This window comes from Marmota flaviventris, chromosome 6 (genome assembly GCF_047511675.1).
Source record: "Marmota flaviventris isolate mMarFla1 chromosome 6, mMarFla1.hap1, whole genome shotgun sequence".
NCBI lineage: Eukaryota > Metazoa > Chordata > Mammalia > Rodentia > Sciuridae > Marmota > Marmota flaviventris.
The window spans coordinates 79,768,178-79,794,518 of NC_092503.1; the positions used below are offsets into that span (position 1 = coordinate 79,768,178).

The 26,341-nt window shown below is 36.7% G+C and overlaps 1 protein-coding gene across 1 annotated transcript in view; it reads right to left on the bottom strand.

Annotated features, from left to right (window-relative positions):
• Window positions 1-26,341, bottom strand: part of Bckdhb (branched chain keto acid dehydrogenase E1 subunit beta) — a 189,271-nt gene that overhangs the window by 150,078 nt on the left and 12,852 nt on the right. The window contains exons 2-3 of the mRNA XM_027928393.2: window positions 26,244-26,321; window positions 24,479-24,547 (exon numbers count right to left, since the gene is read on the bottom strand). Of these exons, the coding sequence (XP_027784194.2) occupies window positions 24,479-24,547; window positions 26,244-26,321 (147 nt within the window). The remainder of the gene's footprint in view (window positions 1-24,478; window positions 24,548-26,243; window positions 26,322-26,341) is intronic.

Consider the following 26,341-nt stretch of genomic DNA (forward strand, 5'->3'; position numbering starts at 1 on the left):
TAATTATAGAATCACTAAATCCTAGCATCATTAAGACCTTCCCACCAATGTCCACATTCATCAGGAAACCAAGTGTCTGGTTAAGTGGTTTGTCCAAAGTCCACAGCCAGGAATCAGAGTAGCCTTGGTACCCTAAAAACACTTGTTTCCCTGTACTAGGAAATGTCTTTCCTAAGTTGACTACTGCAAACTATTCAACTCAAAAAAATGCTAAAATATATCCAATTAGACCTTAATTATCTAGCACCACAGCCACAGATACAAAATTGTTTTAAACATCTAATCTGAATGTAATTAATTGTATGTAGACAATGTCCTCAAATTCCCTCAGATGTTTCCTCAAAAAGTTAAAGAAAATCAGATAGCTAATTTAAACTTTCACAATATGGGACCTAGTTACCAACAAAGAAATAAAATAAAAATCCTCTTTAAAAGGAAAATGATAGACAATGGTCAAGAAACTCCTAGTTGAGAGACTGTTTTAAAAAACCTTTTAAAAGGAATTGCTTCAAACTTTGATTCAATAATTAACTGCATAATAAGATAGCACTGTTACTCTGCAGAAATGTTAAGCTACTTTGTAGAAATATCTATCCCCTCAAAATAGTATAAAAGCTCCAAATTTGTAGACAGAACTAAAATATTACTGATAGTGAATTAAAATACTACTGGTAGAAAAGTATCAAATTGTTTTAATATAATGCACTTTTTTTAAAAAAAGGAGTGAAATGGAAAGAAAACAACTAAATAGATAAAACAGAAATTTCAGGTAAAGTTCTCAAAACAGTTCAGACTCAACTGAAATCTCCAATGTATCAGTTTTATACTCCAACAAATCAGCATCATTGTGATAGTTATCAAAAGAAAGTTAAATTGTATTCAATATTTCTTGCTTGCTATGCTCTTGAAGTTAGTCATATTTTTTAAGTTTGTATTTTTAAATAAATTATAAAAGGAATTTTAAAAGATAAAATAAAAATAATGTGGGTACATAAACATTGGGTCTTTTGTTTGTCAAGAAGTTCAATTATGATTAGCAATTACCATATTAGAGACTACTGAAAATATGGAACATTGGAATGAAATTATTTTAATAACAAAGTACTCAGTTTGTCACAAATTAGATAAGATCTTTAATGAATGAGCTGTCTCCCAAGAGGAAGAGCAAACTGATGATACAATAAGAAAGGAAGACTTCTCTAGCATACCTTCTTAATCTTATTAGATAAACATAGCAAGGATAATGTCAAACTCCCCAAATCACCTCTTTCCACCATCAGACCAAGTAATTATTCTGACCAAGTAAAAAAATATAACTTGATTTAATCTTTTTTTTTATGGAACAGAATAAACATTTACACATTATGCCTTTGACCACGACTATAATTGGATGCTACAAATGATATCCAGATATACCACTTATAACTTCCATTACTGTCCTCAAGCAACTTACAATGTAATAGTAAATGAGATGTGAAAATAAAACACTTATTAGAGGAGAGGGAAAAGAAGGAGAGAGTCTCATTTTCTATGATTTATTTGTTTATTTTTTAGGAGATGGCGTCTCAGTATATTGTTCAGCCAGGCTTGCAACTCCTGGGCTCAAGGATCCAGAAAGAAGGGATCCTTTAGGCCTGGAGAAATCTTGCAAAGTTTCATGAAAGAGAAGGCACTGGAATGGGCACAATTTTGATAAGCACAGTGGGAGAGGGAACAGTGTGACTAAAGGCACAGAGGCAGAAAACAAAGTGCAAATTCAGAGTTGGGAAATAAACCAAGAAGGTGCGAGTATAAGGGGATTACAAATAGTAGTGGGAGATAAAAGGTAGGAAGTCTGGCAACTTGGTACAGCAGTTAAAGTTTGTGAGCTCTGGAATCAAAATGCCTGTGTTTAATGTGGCTCCACCATTGCACAGCTGTGTGATTGTAGATCGTGCTTCAATTTCCTCCTCCGTAAACTAGGATAAAAATACCTAACCTGCCTACCAATCAAGGTCGATTTAAGGATCAAACAAGATAAGGCACATTACAAGTAGACTGAAAACCATAAATCACTATATGAATGCAGCATGTTATTACCAGGCTAATGGTAAGGAAAATAAAAAGGAGAATAAATAGAAAATTACTACAGAATCAATAGGATTGAATAGTTGTCAGTTGACAGGCATGTGGGAGCTAAGAATCCCCGAAGTTGGCACTGAGAGATACTGGGGACTCTGCATGTTCTTCAAGGCCCCAGGCCCTCAGTTGGAGAAGCAATGCATCCTTCTAGCCCCCAACCTCCATCCACCCCAGCTAAAAGATGTCTATGGAAGCCCAACTCACTGAATAATAAGCACACCTCTCACTATGGAGATCTGGGGTGAAAGATGGGGTAGGGAAGGAAGTTCAGCCACAGTGACTATGACAGGCAATTTAAAACTGTGGGCCAAAATCCTATTTGTCAGGTTTAGGTCTGAAATATCCCATGTGGAAGGTTTGGTCACTAGCCTTGGGCACCAGACAGAGGCCCTTTAGGAAGGCAGGCCTAGCAGAAGGAAGTTAGGTCTGTGGGAGTGTGCCCTTGAAGGTGATATTGAGGAGCCCAAGCCTTTCCCTTAGCGTTTAGCTTCCCAGACACCGTGAGTTAAACAGTTTTCCTCTGGCAGGCTCTCCCACCACTCGGTGTACTATTCTGCCACAGGCCCAAAGACAACTGAGCCAACCAACCATGGTCTGAAACCTCTGAAATTATACACCAAAAAAAGAACAAAAAAAACCCCTATCCTCCTTTTAAATTAATTTTCTCAGGTATCTTGTCACAGAGGCAGAAATCTGACCAACTCTGTCCCACTGGCAAGACCATGAGTAAGCAGGTAGGAGGCTGCCTGCACCTTCATCCACTAGACAGGCTAGGACTATGAACAAAAGGCTTGGCCCTGCTAACCTGCAAAAAAGATCCCCCAGCAGTGAGAATGAAGCAATTAAGAGCAAAGGCAAACTCAGCAGCTGCTGCTGCTGCTGCTCAGTCCTAGAGACTATGCAGACCAAGGCACAAAGCCCAGGGTGCCTGAAGCCTTCCAATGCACTGCTTGAAATTGAGGGGCAGAAGATCCCAAAGGATTGGCAGTCTCAGTCAAGCAAGAAACCTCTTGGAAACTCCGCTCTCTACTACTCCTCCCAAGGGTACCTGAGCAAGCCAGTGTAAGGTCCCTGTGCTACATGCTATTTACCATAATACTTGAGTAAGGCCCTCAAGACAAGGTGATCCACAGGTGGCAGTACAAAACCAATTCTGGAGGCCAGAGCCCTAGACATCTTCAGGAATTGTCCAGCACTGGCTTTGATGAGAGCTATAGGCCCACAGAAGGCATATTATAACTAGTAATAAATCAACTGCTGGTGTTTTGACACTGTGCATAAGCTGAAATTTTGTTTCTGAGCATAATCAATGTGGTTTAAGGAGATAAAATTCCCACTTATGAAATCACTTTATTGTGAATGAAACTTAATGTAAACAATTGAAATCTGGAGATATGGATTTTGGGGAACACATACTATTACAACTATTTAAGCTTAAATTAGGCTCTCCTTTTAGTGAAACTTGAAAAGAAAAACAAAACAAAACAAACAAAAAAAAAAAACTCACTCCAAACTGCTATTTACTGTGTTTTAAAAAAAGAGAGAGAGGACTATAATTTTGTAATGTGAGAATGAAAACAATCTATTTGGTCCTTTTACTTGCTTTTTTTTTTTTTCCTTGCAGTGCTGCGTATCACATGCATGACCTAATGCATGCTAAACACATGCTTTACCACAGGGCCACATCCTTAACCCTGATTATTCTACCTTTTATTAAAATCAAATTGACAAGTTTACTGATGTAATTACATAAATGTCTTAAGTGGAGCTATCTAAAACTTATAAGAGGAGCTGGGAGTGTAACTCAGTGGCAGAGCCCTTGCTTCACTGTGCAAAGCCCTGGGTTCAATCCCCAGTACCACAAAAGAAATAAGAAAACAACTTATTAAGAGATTAAAGTTGGAATTTACAGAAATACATACCAAAAAATGTAATTTAAAAAAACACACACACATATATACATAGCTGAAGCTGAATAAACAGATTCCAAACAACAAATATAGAAAGTATCTCTGAATAAACCTATAACAACTTCATGATGATTGAATATAACCAAAGCTGTCTTTCCATAAGGCCGAAAGAAATATTTCCATCATCCTTGTGATACCAGCTGGAATTTAAAGGCAAACCATCTACATTTTTCTTTTTAATCTTCCTTCATTTATATGGAAATGAGATGTTTCCTAAAACATATCAGTACCCAGGACCTGCGTCAACAGCAAAGCTCAAAGCACACAAATTCCTCCAGCTGATTCCAGACTATAAGTGAAAACAGCAAGCCAACATCATCTAAAACCCATGTGCGTCATTCACCAAGGAGGACATTACTGAGCTGTCAATTTCCATTAACCTGCCTAGCTTTATAAATAGCCTAAACTTCCCTATCTAAATAGGTTGTTGCCCTTTTCTCAGAAGTGAAGGGAACAACATGACAAAGAAGCATGAAAAATAAATGAGCTTTCCCCTTTGTAAACAAGAGAAGGTTGACAGTAAACCAATTCTACATCCAGATTGAAGAGCTATTAATAAAATAAAGCTCAAAAGAATGAAGAATCAGTTTTAAAGAAAAAATAACCCAATATGCACTAAAAATATCTGTTGCTTTTAAAATATCTGTCAATCTCACTGTTATAGGAACTAACTCAAGGTCCCTATAAAGGCAGAGCCAAACACAAATACCATAACTATGATCTTTAATATGGTCCCAAAAGCAATACAGTGCAAAAGCCTCAGATGATTCATGTTTGGCCTAAAAGATAACCAATTAATGTTGAAAAGCATATTATATTATTCTATTCCAAACCTGGAATTTTTTTAACTTACAGCATCATAATTTCCTATGCTAGATCTAGACATTTTTTTTTCTCTAAAATCAATTATAACCAACAAATCCTACACATCATTTCTACAACCTAATTACCTGTCTGATTTGCACACCAATGAATAAATAAAAGCAGAATCAGAAAATGTATCAATGGAATTTATCAAAAAGAAGAAATGACTAGTAGATATCATTAATCAGTCTAGTGAATCCATTAAAACATCTAATTAATATTCAACTGGGCAGAAAACATGGGTGGCCTATATTAAGCCAGATAAAATATGTGTGGATTCATAAGCATTTAAATACACACATACACGCACATCATCCAGGCGATACTTAAAAAACGCATCAAAAACAGCATGACATAGTGACTTCTCACATATTTTAAGGACAGTCAGCTCACAGATATATCTAGGACACAAACACTAAAAATTAAGTTAAATTGAGGGATTTCCAAGCAATCAAAGAACGATGACAAAGTATATTTAAGCAAGAAAGAGTTGACCACAGTTGTATTTTGGGGAAATTAATCTCAAAGATGCACATAATATGATGAATGGCCATTTGCCTCTACTGCAAAGAATCAAATCCTGTCAATTCTCCCTGGCTAACTCCATCACTGGCTCTGCTCTTCCCTATGCTGCCCTACATTAGAAAGAAACAATGGTTCCCAAACAGTGCTCACTCACAACTGCCACCTCTGCAAAGCTGGGAGAAGTAAAAATTCTCAGGACCCACCTCAGGCCAACAACTCAGAAATCCTGGAGTGGTTTCCAGTAATCTGTGACTTAGCAAACCTTCCAGATGCTTCTTATGCACACATGCTAAACCTTAAATCTCCTGAACTCAGCAATCCCCTCACTCCTGGTCTCCCTGCCTTCAGCCTCAGCTCCCCACACTGTGGACAGAGTTGCATACTAAATTACCCACTTCATAATTTTACCCATCACCTTGTGTGATGGTAGTCAGACTATAAGAGCCTCTTTTAAGCAGAAAAAAATAGACAGCCAATGTCAAATTAGCTATTTCTAATGCTACTAAAATGTCTACAAGCAAAAAGAACAGTTGAATAAAACTAAAAACAACTTTTTATATTTATCAAGCCCAGATATCATTAAAACCACTTTTTTCCAAAGAGAACACAAAACCAATACAATGAAGAACATTTTATCAGAAATCATGTTCTGAAACTCAACCACAACATCAGGTTTAACCACAGAAGGATGAAATCTCAGGCCCAGTTCCAGTTTGTGCTTCTTGGGAAAGGTACTTAACCTCCTTATGCCTCAGTTTCTACATCTGAAGCGTGGATGTTAAGAGAATTTCACAGTTTGTGAGGGTTAGGTGAGTTAATATATGCAAAGTCCTTAGAACAGTACTGGGCATGTAAAAAGCACTGTTAAAGAGTTTTCTGCTACTATTGTCATCACATCATTATCAGTATTATTATACTAATATAGTAAACACCTAGGCATGTAAGCACAGTACCAACTGCTAACTGTCCCCAAACATTTTTTTCTCCCACTCTCCTACAGTAGAAGGGAACAACATGACAAAGAAGCATGAAAAAAAAATGAGCTAGAGTTCTAGCTGAGCACAGCCACACAGAACAAAAACTGCATTTCCCAGACTCACTTACATCTAGATGTTGTTTATCCTTTCCATGGAAAATTTACCTCCATGGGCTGGGGATATAGCTTAGTAGTAGAGCACTTGCCTAGCATGTATGAGGTCCTATGTTCAATCCTCAGCAGCACATAAAAATAAATAAATAAAATAAAGGTATTGTGTACATCTACAACCAAAAAAAATTTTTTTAATTAATCCAATCTCAACCAAATGCCAAATGTTTTCTTTCATTTAAGGAGGCTGATTCATAGTGGGGTGGGGAGAGGGAGCATGGGAGGAATAGATGAACTCTAGAAAGGGCAGAGGGGTTGGAGGGGAAAGGAGGGGGCATGGGGTTAGAAATGATGGTGGAACATGATGATCATTATTATCCAAAGTACATATATGAAGACACGAATTGGTGTGACTATACTCTGTATACAACCAGAGATATGAAAAATTGTGCTCTATATGTGTAATAAGAATTGTAATGCATTCTGCTGTCGTATATAAATTTTTTTTAAAAGTAGAATTTTAAAAAAATTAATCTCTAGGGCTCTGCCCAGTGTGGAGGAAAGCTAAAAAGAAAGATGGGAGCTTCTTCAAAAGACTTTCAGTCAATTCTCCTTACTCTAGAGTCCCATTCCCCATTTCCCAGAGAGACCTGGTATTGCCAGTCCTGAGCCTTTGGATAACTCTTGTGATGTAAACCAGGTTGGTTCTTAACTGTCCACTCTGGATCCTGCTTTTCCAAACCTACTAATCTCCTTACCTTCCGGTTTCTAACAATTTGTTCAGATTGTCTCCAACCCAATCCTACTCATGGATTTAGTCCTTTATAAAGTAAGATCCCTTAACACTCTAGTGGAGCTTAGGGAGGAAACAAAAGCAAAAGCCTATGTTGAATGGATTCTTTTCTAAAAGCCTTGGCCATCATTTTCTATTAAAACTCTCAGTGAATTCAGCAAAGTGGCAGGATATAAAATCAACATGCATAAATCAAAGGCATTTCTGTATATCAGCGACAAAACTTCTGAAACGGAAATGAGGAAAAACACTCCATTCACAATATCCTCAAAAAAAATAAAATACTTGGGAATCAACCTAACAAAAGAGGTGAAGGATTTATACAATGAAAACTACAAAACCCTAAAAAGAGAAGTAGAAGAAGATCTTAGAAGATGGAAAAATATACCCTGTTCATGGATAGGCAGAACTAACATCATCAAAATGGCGATATTACCAAAAGTTCTCTATACGTTTAATGCAATGCCAATCAAAATCCCAACGGCATTTCTTGTAGAAATAGAGAAAGCAATCATGAAATTCATATGGAAAAATAAAAGACCCAGAATAGCAAAAGCAATTCTAAGCAGGAAGTGTGAATCAGGTGGTATAGCGATACCGGAGTTAAAACTATATTACAGAGCAATAGTAACAAAAACAGCATGGTACTGGTACCAAAACAGGCGGGTGGACCAATGGTACAGAATAGAGGACACAGAGACTAATCCACAAAGCTACAACTATCTTATATTTGATAAAGGAGCTAAAAGCATGCAATGGAGGAAGGATAGCATCTTCAACAAATGGTGCTGGGAAAACTGGAAATCCATATGCAACAAAATGAAACTGAATCCCTTCCTCTCGCCATGCACAAAAGTTAACTCAAAGTGGATCAAGGAGCTAGATATCAAATCAGAGACTCTACGTCTGATAGAAGAAAAAGTTGGCTCCGATCTACATATTGTGGGGTCGGGCTCCAAATTCCTTAATAGGACACCCATAGCACAAAAGTTAATAACAAGAATCAACAAATGGGACTTACTTAAACTGAAAAGTTTTTTTCTCAGCAAGAAAAACAATAAGAGAGGTAAATAGGGAGCCTACATCATGGGAACAAATTTTTACCCCTCACACTTCAGATAGAGCCCTAATATCCAGAGTATATAAAGAACTCAAAAAATTAAACAATAAGAAAACAAATAACCCAATCAACAAATGGGCCAAAGACCTGAACAGACACTTCTCAGAGGAGGACATACAATCAATCAACAAGTACATGAAAAAATGCTCACCATCTCTAGCAGTCAGAGAAATGCAAATCAAAACCACCCTAAGATACCATCTCACTCCAGTAAGATTGGCAGCCATTATGAAGTCAAACAACAACAAGTGCTGGAGAGGATGTGGGGAGAAGGGTACTCTTGTACATTGCTGGTGGGACTGCAAACTGGTGCGGCCAATTTGGAAAGCAGTATGGAGATTCCTGGGAAAGCTGGGAATGGAACCACCATTTGACCCAGCTATTGCCCTTCTCGGACTATTCCCTGAAGACCTTAAAAGAGCATACTACAGGGATACTGCTACATCGATGTTCATAGCAGCACAATTCACAATCGCTAGACTGTGGAACCAACCCAGATGCCCTTCAATAGATGAATGGATAAAAAAAAATGTGGCATTTATACACAATGGAGTATTATACAGCACTAAAAAATGACAAAATCATGGAATTTGCAGGGAAATGGATGGCAATAGAGAAGATTATGCTTAGTGAAGCTAGCCAATCCCTAAAAAACAAATACCAAATGTCTTCTTTGATATAATGAGAGCAACTAAGAACAAAGCAGGGAGGAAGAGCAGGAAGAAAAGATTAACATTAAACAGATACATGAGGTGGGAGGGAAAGGGAGAGAAAAGGGAAATTGCATGGTAATGGAGGGAGATCCTCATTGTTATACAAAATTACATATAAGAGGTTGTGAGGGGAATGGGAAAATAAACAAGGAGAGAAATGAATTACAGTAGATGGGGTAGAGAGAGAAGATGGGAGGGGAGGGGAGGGGAGATAGTAGAGGATAGGAAAGGTAGCAGAATACAACAGTTACTAATAGGGCATTATGTAAAAACGTAGATGTGTAACCGACGTGATTCTGCAATCTGTATTTGGGGTAAAATTGGGAGTTCAAAACCCACTTGAATCAAATGTATGAAATATGATATGTCAAGAGCTTTGTAATGTTTTGAACAACCAATAAAAATAAATAAATAAAACTCTCAGTGAATAATTTCAGTACACTCTCTGTTATTTAAATTCTGACCTAACTAAAAAACGATGTTTCTTGGCATCTCATAGATGATTTTATATTGCAATTTTATTCTTACACTATTTTACTTTCTATGTAGTTTTGCTTTGGCCTATCCAGTATATAGTGATTCCTTAAAGGGAAAATATTGGAAATTTTAGCACTTTCTGGAGCAGTTCTCAGTCTAGTCTGCACATTTGAATCACTCAGGGAACTTGAAAAACTCTAACACCAAGGCCATACTCTGAACCAGTAACTCAGAATCACTGGAATGAGGCCTAACTAAGCATCAGTACTACTGCAAATGGTCAAGGCCAGGAAGCACTGTGCATGGTATTGTAACCATCTGGAAGCCCATTTTGAACATTAACCCTACGTAGGCACACACAAAACTGTAAGGCAACGACCTTCCTATGATGACATTGCCAACAAGCTCTTGATCCTAATAAATTCATCTTTGAAATAAGGAAAATAGCCCAAGTAAGCTCAGAACATACTGAAGAACTACATTAATCTAGATAAAGTTCAGTGATATTTTCCCTACTTGTCAAGACACCACTAGTATTAAGTAGCAAGCCCACTAATGCACATGGCAATGGTTACATTTAGTGCCAACATTTCTCAACTTAGATCTTCAGCCCATCTCTGGCTTGTTACTCCTTCACTTCCTGGGAGCAAACGTATCACATGCATGAAGGGATCAGGGCTATTTTGAGTGGCAACCTTCTGATTCTGCAGAAACTATAAACCTGACCCAAATAAATGCAACCGATAAGAGTTGCTTGGTAGCAGAATATCCACATAAGAGGAGGGACATCAGAGGCCCATTCCAGCTTGACACTAAAGCCAAAGGGCTTGTCTTAAACCTACATTTCTATAGCAGGTCTGCTGTTTTTATTTAGATTTGATGTGTGCATTCATTGGTTTAAGAGAACTGCTGAACATTAAAGTCCCCTCAAGCATCCCTGACAATGTCAGCAAAGGCAGGGACCTCAGATCCATGTGTCTCCACACCATCAACTGAGGATCCTTCATTTACAGGTTTTCTTGCTTTGCTTTTTGTTTTTGTTTTTTTGTTTGTTTGTTTCTTGCGTGGAATTTTTGGTTGTTTTTGTTTGGGGGGACTGGGGGATTGTTCCCCTGAGGCCCAGAGATTGGACATCAGTCCACTTATGGCTGTGCAGTTTTGGCAGAGACCGGTAAGGCAAGATGCTGACCAACTGCTAAAGCCCCCACAATACATTAGATGCTAACAACTAATTCCTTCACAGTTCAGCATAAATTAGACACCAAAATAAATGCAAATAACACCAGAGGAGGATCTGCCAAAATGAAGCTGAGCAAGGAATCCTGATACATTAGACTCTTCCCACAATGAAAGTCATGTCCGATATACAGTTGTAAAACAATACCTGTTCTCTGAGAGGGTATGTCCTTGGAACACGGAGACTACTCCAGGGAAATGGGAGGTGGGACGTAAATAAGGAGAGCAGTGGCTCTACAGTGCTACAGGAGAATTTCAGCAGTGAAGACAGTGAGTGACTTTGCTGGTGCTCCCTTAATAAAACAAAGACTGAACTGAGGGTCACTTAGGCTGGAAGAATTAAGAAGAATTTTCACTACCATTTTACTTTACTGAAATTTTTAAATATAATGGCACCTAATGTCAGGAGTGAACTGCCCTCTGCCCCATGCTCCAAGAAAGAGTGTACACTAGATATAAGGACAAAGGTAATTTGACAAGAGCCAACTGAGGGGAATGCTTTATTGAGACTGTATGTCTTAAAGTCTATTTGCAAGTATCTCAGGGAAATAAAAAGAGGCCAGGGAAACTGGAGATTGCCAACAGACCCAGGTCCCATCCTGGTTCACTTTCAGCACACTGTGGAATGAACGAAGTCATTAAAGAGAACACAACTAATGCAACTGTACGCCAAGATATTGAACTTATTTTTTATATAAAGAGCTATAAACTGTGAGCAGACTTCTAACATTCTTTGATGTATATGGATAGAGTAATTAAAAGCTAAATGGTCCTTGGGCAGAAATTGCGCAGAATCTTTATTTGACAAAAGGAAAAGTACTTTCTTCAGGCAAATGACTGAGTTGCCTAATTGCACTTGTAAATTTGTTGAGAATACTGTGAAACTTCTCTCCTTAATGACCATTCTATCAGTGTTTAATTTAAGATTTTAATAAGTACAATGAACTTATGCCATTTAATATGCTCCATTTCTTCCTTTGATTAAAGAATTAAGATATGCATATAATGACTTAAAAGTTTCTATTTCTCTTTTGAGGAGCTTTTTTTAAAAAATGAAATGCTCAAATTCAGTTATATAGGATCTTGATTAATTAAGAATATAAATGCTGGGTTTGTGTGTGTTCCCTTTTGGCTTAGAAACAAGTTTCTTTGTTTCTGCTGGACACCACAACTGGCAAGGAACAGAAAAGAGAAAAAGATGGGTTAAATGAGCAGCCTGCTCAGAGACTGAGAAGAAATTCCCTATTACTAAAGATGCTTGAGTTTCCCAGAGCCAAAACTACAGAATAAGAAACCTTTGGCTGATTTATGACTGGCCATATGCCACCACTTCTGGCTGGTAGCCAGAGGACCTGTGGGGAAGGATGGCAGAATGCCACAGAGAAGGTCACGCACTTCGTTGCTAATGCTGCTTTTGGGTGTAGCTGCTCACCAGGAAACTGAAAACTTTTGGTCCAAGGAGCTCCCCAAGTGATTTCTTAGCACATGACATTTGCCAACCTTTACCTAACGGATCCTTCATCAACTCTGCCAATCAAAGCAACTGGGAAATCGCATCTATGTTAAACAGGAACAGAAAACAAAGCAGTGTGCTCCAATCCTCTGTGACTTTTACCCAGGCAGTCTCACACAACAAATATTTGGCTAATGATATCAGTGCTATCTTCCAGGCAAGGCTGTTTTTACTGGCTACTCCTATTCTGACTAGAAAATTATTTTTCCTAGAGAAATTATTATTAGTAGTATTAGTATTATGTGGTTTTATAACTGCATTAAAGGCACCAAATAGTGGATTCCAAAATAGAATTAGAGGCACAAAATATGGAATTGTGTCATAAAATTCACATTCAGATACAAACTTCCTAAGAGAAGTAAGTAAGTAACTTCAGGTAAGTGACAACATCAACTCAACATCTGAGCACAAAGTCAAGCTGCCCGATGGCTACCACAGCCATCAGGCACACAACTTCTAGAAGAAGAGCATTCTCGGGTGTAATTCAACAAAGTAGGGATCTATTTCAAGTGAACAAAACAGAATGGGAGAATCCAGGCTTTCCCAGCTATTACTGACCAATCTGAACTGTTCAGCAAAAATTATGATGCTGATCCCCTTGGGCCTAATAATTCAGCTTATTAAAATTAACTTCTTTAATGACAGATTTACAGGCTGTTTTTTGCTTAATTTTGAGGAATTTGGTAGAAGTGTTAAACTGATAATCCCCAAGGACCTCTGAGAAACTGAAATCAAGTAATATGCAACGCTGTCTTTAAAAAACTAAAATTATTGTTATTAACTAGTCTAATATAAGATATTCTATGAATTGCTGTGGCAGCGGGTCCATTTTTAATTCCATCCCTGCATGTGGCTTTTCTTTGATAAAAAGAGATTGTGATAAAAGAAATAAAAAGTCCCTTAACAAGTTAAAAAAAAAACATAAAAGCCGATTTTTTTGACACCCTTCCCTCACCACAGCCAATATCAGAACATGGAAATCAAAAGATTAAAGAACAAAGAAACAAAGAGAAGCCATTACTACTTTTCTCAAATTTGTCCAGATCATAAACTTTTCAATTGTATGAAAAGTATGTTTCTTTTTTTAATATTTATTTTTTTAGTTGTAGTTGGACACAATACCTTTATTTGTTTTTATGTGGTGCTGAGGATTGAACCCAGGGCCTTGCGCTTGCTAGGCAAGTGCGCTACCACTGAGCCACAACGCCAGCCCATGAAAAGTATGTTTCTATTTCTAATCCTGTGCACAAAAAGGGAATCCTATGGCCCTCTAAAAAGTATTGTCATATCTAAAAAGGAAAATGCTAAATATATAAGTATCGTATTTAGATTACTATATTCTAATCTACCTATATTTGGATAGGTTAGTCAGACAAGGAACAGCAAGAAGTACAGGATGCCTGACCGTCAACCTGAGCAATAGCAAGGAGTACTTATAAACAATGCTTAGGATTAGTGTGACTCACTTTTTAGTGGATGTCATTTTATGTTAAACATCTCTTTAAAATTTCAATATATTTATATTGTATTTAATTTTTAAAGTCTAATGTTTCATAGTCACAAAGAAATTGATATTATATATGCTGTCATAATCTATGGCTAAATGGGAAGTTTAAAGCAAAAAGAAGGGCTAATTCAAAAATTACAGATATATCAAGTAATAAGCAATTGTGAGACCATACAAAGAAAAATCACAGGCTTCAATGTGCAAAAATGTAAAAGCTAGCTGTCAAAAATAAAACAATTAAAAATAACTAGTGCACATTAATAACGAAATACTAACCATTAAAGGAAAAATAAAATTGTCTGTCCTTCCTTCTATTAAGGGTAACAGAATGCAAGATGACTTTCAGAAGATTCAACACTAGGTTTGTTTTTGTTTGTTTATTTGTTTGTTTGTTTTTGGTGCTGGGGATTGAACTGAGGGCCTTTCACATGCTAGGCAAGTGCCCTATCACTGAGCTATATCTCTAGCCCTGTTTTATTTTATTTTGAGATAGGGTCTCCCTATACTGCCCAGGCTGACCTCAAACTTGCCATTCTCCTTTCTCGGTCTCCCTAATAGCTGGGATTATAAGTATGTTCCTCCACATCTGGTTTAGCAGCAGATTTCAGAAGCTAATTTAGCAACATCATCCCTATGTTGATATGTGACATGTCATACTTGAAAATGAAAGTGTCAAATAAAAGATCTTTTATTTTCTTTTACTTATTGCTCTTAATACTAGTCTCATTTTTCTAATTCTTAACTATGAAGTTCAAAAAGATTGTTATGAATCAATTTTGTACTGTCTGACAATAATTGTCTATAATCCCATTTTTCCCAGTCCACTTTAATTCTACCTCTTAAGCTCCTGTTGGCACTTACATTTTAAAATTTTAAAAGCATGTCATTGTCAAGTAAGGTTTACAAAAACTGGTTTAAGGACCTTACAATCTGAATGATGCTTAAAATGTCAAAGAGAACACCTGTTGGCAGCTCTAACATTTATTATTTACTCAATTAAAGGGGAAAAAATAAGCCAAGGCAGCAGCTGCCGTCCTGAACAACTTAATGCTTTCAGAAAATCTTGTTCATAGGAGAATACAAAAGGAGATTTTTTTCAACCTTTTTAATATAAGCTTCTAATAACTAGCTTCCTCTTAATCCATAAATAATCAAAACACTTGAGCTTTACTTAATTAGAATTCCTTATATGTCTCATATTTTTAAATGAACGTGAGTGAGTAGCTCACCCACTTGCCACTGGGCAATCTGGTAACACCAACCTCTCAGAACTTCAGTTTCTATATTATGTGGAGTCAGAGCAGATCAGGGCTTATCAACCTAGTGCTATTAACTTTTTGGGCCAGACAGTTCTTTGTTTGGTGGGGGAGTGCTGTCCTGTGCCTGGTAGGACATTTAGCAGCATGCCTGGTTTCTATCCACTTGATGAGTGCCTTTCCTCAGTTGTGACAACCAAAAATATTTCTTCGCAGTGCCAAAATCACTACCAGTGGAGAACAATTAGAGTGGATGTATCCTCAATTTCCCTCCAGTTTTGATATGCTACAAAATATATTAGATATCTTTTTTTTTAATGTTGTTTGTGAAGCCACTGGTCAACAGGTCAAATAGAAGAATACTCCTTTTGATTTTTTTTTTTTTTTGAGCAATTTGAAATACAGTGACAAATTGTACCAATTCTAATTTTAGTGAATTCTAAAGCTTTTATATAGAATACAAAATCAAAAAAGATCATCAAAGAAATAAATTTTGAAAGCTAATATAAATGAAGTATGTGTTGATATTTTCATCGTATTTTCTAGGGTAACTCTAACAAAATTAAAAAAGAGATAGAAGGAAAAAAGGCACATTGCTGGATCACAGGGTAGTTCTAATTTTTGAGGAACTGTCTTACTGTGTTCCACTGCAGCTGCAGTACCCTAGATCCATACTCTCAGTGCACAGGAGTTCCAATTTCATCACAACCTCAACAATATTCATCTTTTTTTTACATTTTTGAGAACAGCCAATCAACAAGCATGACATACTGTCCCACTGTGGTTTTGGTTTACATTTTCCTAATAATAATAATTTCCTAATGCGTCTTTTCATATGCTTATTGGCCACTTGCAGATCTTCTTTTTTCTTTTTTTAATTAATTGATTTATTTATTTTATAGAATGCATTTTGACACATTGTACACAAATGGAGCACAACTTCTCATTCCTCTGGCTGGACATGGTGCAGAGTCACTCCACTAATGTAATTATACATGTATATAGGGTAATAATGTCTGTCTCTTTCTATGGTCCTTCCATCCCATAACCCCAGCCCTCCCCTGACTCCCCTCTACAGAAAGAAAGTTCCTTCATTCTTCCCTATCCCCCCGCCCCACTGTGGATCAGCATCTGTTTATCAGAGAAAACATTTGGCTTTGGGTTTTGGGGATTGGCTTATTTTACTTCATGATGTTGGGTTTGATAATGATTTCTTAGAATGACTCCAAAGTCATTATATTAGCATGATATTCTCTAGTTCCATCCATTTGCCTGCAAATGCCATAATTTTATTCTTCTTTAAGGCTGAGTAATAGTCCATTGTATGTATTACCACATTTTCTTTATCCATTCCTCCATTAAAGGGCATCTAGCTTGGTTCCATGGTTTAGCTACTGTGAATTGAGCTGCAATAAACATGGATGTGGCTGCATCATTATAGTATGCTGATTTTAAGTCCTTTGGGTATAGACCGAGAAGTAGGACAGCTGGGTCAATTGGTGGAGCCATTCCAAGTTTTCTGAGGTATCTCCATACTACTTTCCATAGTGGTTGCACCAATTTGCAGTCCTACCAACAATGTATGAGTATACCCAATTCAATTCCTTTGCCTATTTTTTAACTGAGTTATTAGGGATTTCTGTCATTGTTGTAGTATACTTTTAGGAGTTCTCTATGTGTTATGGATATTAATCTCTTACAAAATATGTGATTTGCAAATATTTCTCTCATTCTTTGGCCTGTCTTTTTGTTTGATTCATGGTGTCCTTCAAAACACCAGTTTTTCATTTTGATGAATTATAATTTGCCTATTTTTTTCTTTTGCTGCCTGTGTCTTTGGAGTCATTCCAAGAAATCATTGCCAAATCCAACAACATGAAGCTTTTACTCTACATTTTCCTTTAAGAGTTCTATCTTTAAGAGATCTATGATCAATTTGAGTTAATTTTTGTCATGGTGTTAGGTAAGGATTCAACATCATTCTTTTACATGTAGATATCCAGTTTTCCCAGACTCATTTGTCAAAAAGTATCTTTTCTGCACTGAATGGTCTTTGCAGTCTTGTCAAAATTATCTGACCATATATGCAAGGATGTATTTCTGAGTTTTCTATTCTACTCCATCAGCCAATATGCCTGTCTTTATGCCAGTGTCACTGTTTTGATTATTGAAGCTTTGTAGTAAGTTTTTGTGTAAGGAAGTATGACTCCTCCAACTTTTTTCTTCAGAATTGAAAACAGGTATGGGAAGAAATACTTGTACACCCATGTTTATAGCAACATCATGTACTACATCAAAAAAGGAGCGGCAACACCAATGTCTGTCAACAGATGAATGGAAAAACAAAGTGTATTTTATATACACAATGGCATATTACTCAACCTTAAAAAGGAATTTTTTTTTTTAAATGGGGGTCTTGCCACGTTGTCCAGTCTGGCCTTGAACTCAGGATCCTCCCACCTCAGTCTCTCAAGTAGCTGGTATTATAGGCATGTACTATCAAGCCCAGCTAAAGGAAGGAAATTTTGACACATGCTACAACATGGATAGACTTTGAAGACATTATGCTAAATAAAATAAATCAGTCAAAAGGAAAAATACCATATGGTTCTACTCATATGAGATACTGAAATAATTAAGTTCAATTGAGATAGAAAGTAGAAGGGTAGTCTAGGGCTGAGGGAAGGGAAAATGGGGAGTTGCTGCTTGATAAGTGTAGTGTTCCAGTTTTGCAAGATGAAAGAGCTCTGGTGATGGATGGTGGTAACAAATGCAATAATATGGATGTATTTAATAGCCCTGAACTGCATGCTTAGAAAGTATTAAAATGGTAAATTTTGTTATGTATATTTTAACCACAAAAGTTTTAGTTATTTTCATTAATCTTTATAATGAATAAATTAATTTATAAGTTTGTTATAAAATAGTTCATTATTATGACTCATAATTTTTACAATAAAATTATATTTACTAATTATTTTGTTATGTATATTTTACCACAAAAGTTTAGTTATTTTCATTAATCTTTATAATGAATAAATTAATTTATAAGTTTGTTATAAAATAATTCATTATTATGAATCATAATTTTTACAATTAATAAAATTATATTTACTAATTATTCATTTTTAAATTATTTTTCCCTCTCTCACTGGAGGGAAAAGAAGGCACTATTAAATAAGTATATCTAGTTCTACTATATATTCACTTTCAGAAAAGAAAGGAAACTTGTAATATCAGGAGCAACTCACAGTGTCTGACACTCAGAAAGTTAAGAAAATCATGTAAATCATCATATTACTAATAATCCTTTAACAACTTTTTTAACAAGCATATTAGAAAAAAGAGTTTGACACCCACTTATTAATTTTTGCTATTTTTACTCCGAATTCCTGGAACAGTTAGCCATTTTACTATCTATATGTGGTATTAAATCTGATTTAAGTCATAAATATACTTACGTCAATAGGAGGAATAAATCATGTATTCCATTTCCCTGAGAAATTTTTATGAATTTTATCAAGTTCTTTCTTCAGTAAAATTAGTTTCAATTTGGGCCAAACCCCACCTGGCAGACAGCCACTCTTCAGTGGAACCCTCCTGACACTCAATTCAAAAGTATGATTGACACTGAAGTAACTTTTTCTGCAGCAGGAACGTATAAGAGAAGGTCACTATTTGGTTGAAGATGTTAATTTCATGATTCATATAAGAGACTGTCAACAGATAGTGCTTACATTCCTCAAATTTAAAAGTTACCACACTGGAAAAAAAGAGCTTCTTAAGAGAATTAAATTAAGTGCCGAAGGTACCCCAAGATTCCAAGATGATACAACAATCATATTCATAAACATCTAAATGAAAAGGGAATCAATGCATGAGGAAACTGTATTCCTCTTTTTAAAAAGAAATAAAAGCACAGAGTACTTTCATGTGTGTAGAAGGGTCTACACAGGTCATCTGGTCCTTGTCCTTTACTTCACTGATGACAATAGGGGCCCAAAGTCAACTCCCAATTATTGGCATATTATATAGATTACAAATTGCCTTCTCCACACGCCTGTCCTAGTTTTCCTTCCTGACATCAGTGTATTAAAGTATCTGGTTATACAATTTCTGTGATGTTTACAGAAAGAAACAAGTAAGTGGTTATAACTTTTCCCAAGCTGCTATGACAGCCTCACTTGCAGTGCAAAGGAATGAACATAGTAATGGAAAACATCAGAGCTCATGAAAAGGAAGATGTTCAGGCCTGTAGGCTCATTTGGCAATTTGCCTACTACCCCTTTTCTCACTTAAGCTTCCTCCAACAAGTGGGCCAGATAGTCTAAGATCCACAGCCAAGGAATATTCATCTCAGCGCAGAACAGTGCTAAATAAAAGCACGCCATAGGGGCTGGGGTCATAGCTCAGTAGTAGTGCACTTGCCTAGCACATATGAGGCACTGGATTCAATCCTCAGCACCACATTAAAAATAAATAAATAAATAAATTTTTTTTAAAAGGTATTGTGTTCATCTACAACTGAAAAAAAAAAAAAAGAGAGAACACCTTCAACCTGACATAAAGTCTTAATTGAATAAAACATGTACACACACATACTCAGAATGAAAATAAGAATAAATTTAGTAGATGTATGTGGAATTCAAACATAAAATAACACATACTCTACAAATCAACTACTTTGAACTGTCCTCTGCCCAGAATTCCCCTAATTCCAACTGTTGTTCTGATCAACAAGTCATGGCCAACAGTGCAAAGCTGGCCAGGTATGGTGCCAAACACCTATAATCCCAGCAGTGCAGGAGGATGAGGCAGGAGGATTTCAAGTTCAAAGCCAGCCTCGTGAACTTAGTGAGACCCTAAGCAACTCAACAAGACCCTGTCTCTTACTTGATATAAAATGTAAAAATGGGCTGGGGATTTTGGTTTAGTGGTTAAGCACCCCTAGGTTCAAGTCCTGGTACCAAAAAGAAGAAAAAAAAAAGTTCAAAGTTGCCATCAGGTATACAGTAATGAGGATATGCTACTCTCCTTTTCATTTTTAAGACACGCATATTATTGTGTTCTATGAAAGGTAAGGGAAGGAGTAAAAAAGCATTTTAATGGTGTTAAACCCACACTCACCTGCATTATATGGAATACAAAATAGCTCTGTCTCTCTTCCTTTGTTCTTGGCATTGCTTCTAATTATGCAGTTCCTTCATTTAAATATTCAGTGGCATTCAGCTTTACAATATTGTGTCAGTAAACCTGCAATCCTTCCACTCTGCCTTATGATGGAACATAAAATGCCTCATGACAGTTCCGAGTACTGGAGCAATACAGGATCTCATTACAAAGTACAGGCTGCCACCTACTGATCGTGATCCCTTCCCACTCAACACTCAGATTTCTCCAGCAAGTGAATTGGTCCCTCATCAGAGGTTTTCATTGCTAACTTATTTAACACAATGTATTTAATTATATCAATATAATTTTTAGTTCTTTTAAATAAAATTGTTTAGAATAAACAAAAAGAATACTAGCAGACATGCTTCTATATAGCTAAAAATTTCAGGTCTACATTCTAAAGAGCAGAGATTACTTAAAAAGGATGTTTTGGGGTTTTGTTTTTGTTTTTGTTTTGTTTTGTTTTGGTGTCCTGAATGTGGATTAATGGTATTTTTCTAAGATGCAAGAAAAAATCTATTTTAATATATATTTCTCTTCACCATTCCCTTTATCATTCGTTTCTAAAACCAGAAGCTCACTTGCTCTCATTAGAGTGGTGATTGCTTATCTTGATGTAATTGGAATTTTTAAAAGTTTAAATTTATAGTTCTAAAGTTATTGTAAAAATTCATAGCAGTTAATGACAATAAAGCTAAAAGAGTTACATAGCCATTAATTATCTCAGCCCCTTGCCATGTAGACATAAATCTGCAGGTGGCCTCCAACATTACTAAACGTTTTTCTCAAGAAGGAGTTAGTGTTTCTCTGTTTTAACCTTTTTAAAAAAAAAAAAAAAAATTACTTCAGACCAATGTATTTAAGGAAGACAAGAAAATCCCTTTCTGAAGCAGATGACCATTGTCTTCTGGAGGAACGAGTAAATTCACTCAACAAAATTCATTTAACAAATACTACCTGACAAGATTGATTTAGTGCTAAGATTCACAGAGAGCTTAAAGTTTGTTGTCTTTGAGAAGCTGTCTAGTAGAAGATCTGATAGGGAGATGGTTATAATATAACTTTCAAGAAGTAAGAGACAAGAGCTATAGCTCGGTGGTAGAGCATTTGCCTAGGATGTGCAATGCCTTGGTTTGATCTCCAGCACTGCAAAAACAACAACAAAAAACAAGAATAAATAAGAGATACAATCTAACCAAGGATAAAACAATGCCTGAGACTATGTGGAGGTGGGGGGGGGGGCGACTTTTCAGAGGAAACCTTCTGAAGAAGAAATTAGAGTTTGCCAGATAATCACATGGGGGAAGAGAGATCCAGATAGCATGTACAAAATGACAGAGAGCTCACAAGACACATCAAGTAACATAAAATTTGTAAACAGTAGAGTGGATAAGGTCAAGTAGTTAGCTAGGTAGATCTCAAAGTCTTTTGTACATTGTGCTAAGAAAAGTGAATTTTAGAATGATAACATTGGTAACAAGGTAAAGAATGGATTGAGGGAAAGTGAGGCCAAAGGAAGGGTGATTACTAAGAAATAAAATTGCCTAGGCAGAGAAAATTAAAGATCTGAAGTGCCAGGGCAGTAAGAATGGAGGGGCTGGATTGAAGAGAAACTATGAAGATGAAATTTTCAGATTTGACTGGATGTGAGTAATGAGAAAGAAGGAAGATATTAGGACCATCTAGTTTTGAGCTTGGGTAACTAAATGGATGTTGATACAATCACCAAGATAGAAAATGCAGCAGAAGGCACAGATTTGCTGTGTGGGTGTGATGAGTTTAGTTCCGGAAATGCAGCATTTTTAAGTGACTGTGTGACACTGGGGCGAACATGTGCAGTGAAGGGCTGGGGTTGTAGCTCAGTGGTAGAGCCCCTGCCTAGCATGTGTGAAGCACTGCATTCGATTTTCAGCACCACATATAAATAAATTAAAAAATAAAATAAAGGTCCATCAACAACTTTAAAAAGATATGCTGTGAAATAGTGAAGAAATAGATTATAGCTCAGGAAAGAAGTCTGGATTAGAGACAGGAATTCAGAAGTTTGTGAGTAGCAGGTGCGTGGATGAACTGCCCCAGATGGAATGAGAATCATGGTGAGAATCTGGTCAGAAGGTCCACTGAGGACTTATCAGCTTAAACAAGCCCACGGCATGCCACTACAGTTCCAGAAAAGACAAGACAGCGAAAGCCAAAAATTGTTCAGCCACATAACTACACCAGGCAGACAAAAAGGCTACAAAACTATATACAAAGTGTGCACACATTATCTAATATTTTAAATTATTCAATATTCAAGTATAGTCCAAAAGTACATATTCCAGGGTATGCAGTTATCTCTAGTTTATCTCTACAAGTATGTAAGCAATTTTTATTTTGTCTTCTATGTTTTTCTGTCTTTCCCATTTTTTCTACAAATTGCTTAGGGCCTCACTAAGTTGCTGAGTCTAACTCTGAACTTGCCATCCTCCTGCTTCAGCCTCCCAAGAAGCATTTACAGGTTTTTAAATGTTTTCTTAAAGATCTACAAGTTTGTAGGAGTGTCAATGATTAGGAAAGATCATCTTTTGCTCACTATCTCAAACTCTAAACAGCTGTTAGAATCGAAAAGTAGAAGGCAAAGGGACTAGATCCAAAAACTCAACTTGCCACAGATGGAGTAAAAAAAAAAAAAAAAAACTGTAAGTGCCCAATAAGTTCCCAATGGTCTCTTTGATTTAAGTACATCGTAACCTCACAGAGAGTACAATACAGAGAGAGACGACAATTTTTTTTTTTTTTTTTTTTTTTTGCATTGGGGATTGAACCCAGGGGTGCACTTTACCACTGAGCTACAACCACAGTCCTTTTTATTTTTTTATGTCAGGTCAGGGTCTAGGTAATTTGCTGAGGGTCTCATTAAGTTGCTGAGACTGGCCTCAAATTTGCAATGAGATTACAGTCCTGCCTGGGATTACAGGCCTGAGCTACCAGACCTGGAAAGAGACTATTAAAAAAAAAAAAAAAAAAATCTGAAAAGACACTCACTCCTCACCCTGTGCACACACATGAGCAGTACAGGGCAGGGTAAAGGAAGGAAGAGAGAGAGATGTCAACTCCTGCAAACCCTGAATCACTCTGTGGACTTCCAGATGAGATAAGACTGAGAGAAAAAAATAAAATGACAAAAGCAGCTCAGAGGCATCCTTAACCATGGGGGCGGAAATACATTCCTCACACAGCAAGTCAAGAGTGGGAACTGAGAGCTGGCCAAAACGAATTCTGTCAGCTCTAAGTTGGACCCAAAAGAAAGAAATAAAAGCAACACGCAGAAATCAATCGCATGCCAGGCAAAAGACAGAGCAGCTGGGATGAAGTGGGCATTAGATAGTTAATTTTATGTCATCTTGGCCAGGCTGTAATGTCTAGTTATGTGGTCAAACACAGACTCAGAAGTTGCTGTGAAGGTATCCTTTGTTTAAGATGTGATTAATGTTTAAATCAATAGCTTTGAGTAGAGCAGTTTACCATTCCCAATGTGGGTGGGCCTCATCCAATCAATTTAAAGTTTTAAGAGAAAAGACTTGAGGTTTCCCAAACAAAAAGGAATTTGGCCTCCAGACTAAAACACAGAAACCCTGCCAGAGTTTCCAGCTTGCCCTACAGACTTGCCAGTCCCCACAATCATGTGAGCCAATTCCTTAGGAAATAAATCTCTCAGTCTTTCTCCCCAACAAAGATGAAATTTGTTAATAAACTACCAAGCAGAATCTTGAACTGGAAGAAAGGGAACTGAAGTCCCAGGCCAAGGCATGCTGCAGGAAGATGCCAAAGGTTCTTGAACAGATGAGTGACAATACATTGACTATCATTTAGTGAAGATTATTTTGGAATCTCTAATGTGTGTGATATGAAGTAGATCAGAAGATACCAGAGTTAAAACACATTTTGAGAAATCTAGGCCACAGGACTCTACAGGTGGCTGAGGAAGTGAAAAGGTGCTCACCCATGTAATAAAGATACAGAAATTTAACAAAGTATACTTTGTGGGGTTTTTTTTGTTTGTTTGTTTGTTTTGTTTTGTTTTGTTTTTATCTTGAAGTAAAAGTTCTACAGGAATAATATTCACATAGATATTAACTTACCATACTTGTCTCGCAAGCCAACAGTGCATCTGAAGACTCCACCAAAGGCAACGTCTTCGCCAAATATTACTGGAAAAAAAAAATGTTTAAGGAAGTCATTTTCTTTAGTGATCCCCAAGTAATACTAATCAAGAGAAATAAGCAATTAAAATGTTTATATTTTAAATCATTAAACAGAAATAGACTGAAGATCTAGCTCAAGGTCTCTCAATTTGGATATTATTAACAATTTGGACTAGATAAATCTTCTGTTGGGGGGACTTTCCTGTGCATTGCAGACATACAGCAGAATCCTGGTCTCTACCCACTTGATGACAGCTGCCCATCAAACACATAGCTGTGACAACCAAAATTGTCTCCAGACACTGATAAAGGCATGGGAAGCAGAGTACGGGTGGAAAGAACTCCCTGCAGAGACAGAACCACTGATCCTGAATCTTATCTTGTTTTACCCAGGAAGAAACGAGGCCAGAGGAGTAGTAGAGTGACTTGCCAAGTCAAAAAGCCAGCCAGAACTGTGACTCACAGTCCCGGTTCCCGGGTCTGTGGTTTTCTTAAACATAGTGTACAGTAAGAGTCAGCCCTCGGAGGAGCTGAAGGAGGAGAATTCCAAGCTAACAGAAGGGTCTCAAATAAAAAGGGACTTAGACTATGTAAACAGACAGGAAGCAAGTATGGTAGAACACAGCAGCAGAGGAAAGAATGGGGTCAGAGGAAACTGAGAGGAGCCTTTTAGTAAGGCAAGAAAAAATTAAGGAGTATTCAGAGAGCCCAACTCTGGTCCCATGAATGCACCTGAAAGTTTTATGGACCTCAAGAAAATAAGTCACCCTTCTCTACATTCACTCATCTAGTTCTATCATTCTCAGATAACATTCAAAACAAATCAAGGTCTAGTAATTTTCTAGTCTAGCTCTCACTTCCTTCAAAAAAAATAAATTACCTGTTTTTCATTTCACTTAACTTTAAAACAAAGGATTCTCAAATGGGCCAGGGATGGTGGCACACATCTGTAATCCCAGTGACTCAGAATTGCAAATTCAAGGCTAGCCTCGGCAATTTAGCAAGACCCTCAGCAGCTTAGGGAAACACTGTCCCAGTATAAAAAGTAGAAAGGACTAAGGATGTAGCTCAATGGTAAAGGCCCCTGAGTTCAATCCTCAGTATCAGAAAAAAGGATTCTCAAGGGGAAGCCCAAGGTATAGTAAAGCGAGAGTGTGCATATGTGAAGTAAATCCAACCAAATCTAGAAAACACAGAAGGACAACTTTTTATATCAATCATTAATAAGATAAAAATGAAATTGCTTATGAAATTATGTATAAATATATAAATACTAAAATTATTATTTCTAAAAGAAATATTACAAGTTGAATGACATGTAAAAAGTCAAAAAGTATAGAAATCAAATCTTCATTTATAAATTTGTATCTGAATGACCTGGTATTTTCTGGTTTTTTCCTATACATTAGAGAAACAGAAGTACAAAGCAGATATTAATCCAGAAGAAATTACTATAATATTAGGACCATATGTACTATGAAAACTGACCTAATGTCGACATACATGAGAACTAGTAATGAGTGGATACAAACATGTGCTAATAGTGCAGTTTGGTTCTTCAGCCCTATATATTTGATCAGGTCTTTCAAAAATTTCTGGTTAACATCTACAATGTTAACCTGTGAGCTCCATACAAATTTTTCAAGCAAATTTTTAATTCTGGCATTAGCAACTACCACAATTGAACGTAGATCAATGTTACCTGCAGTAGGATCTTTAGCCAGTGAGTTATCCAAGGCGCTAGTTATCGACTGAAAAAGATTCATTTTTTGAGTTTGCCCTGTGAAAAACAAAAAATAG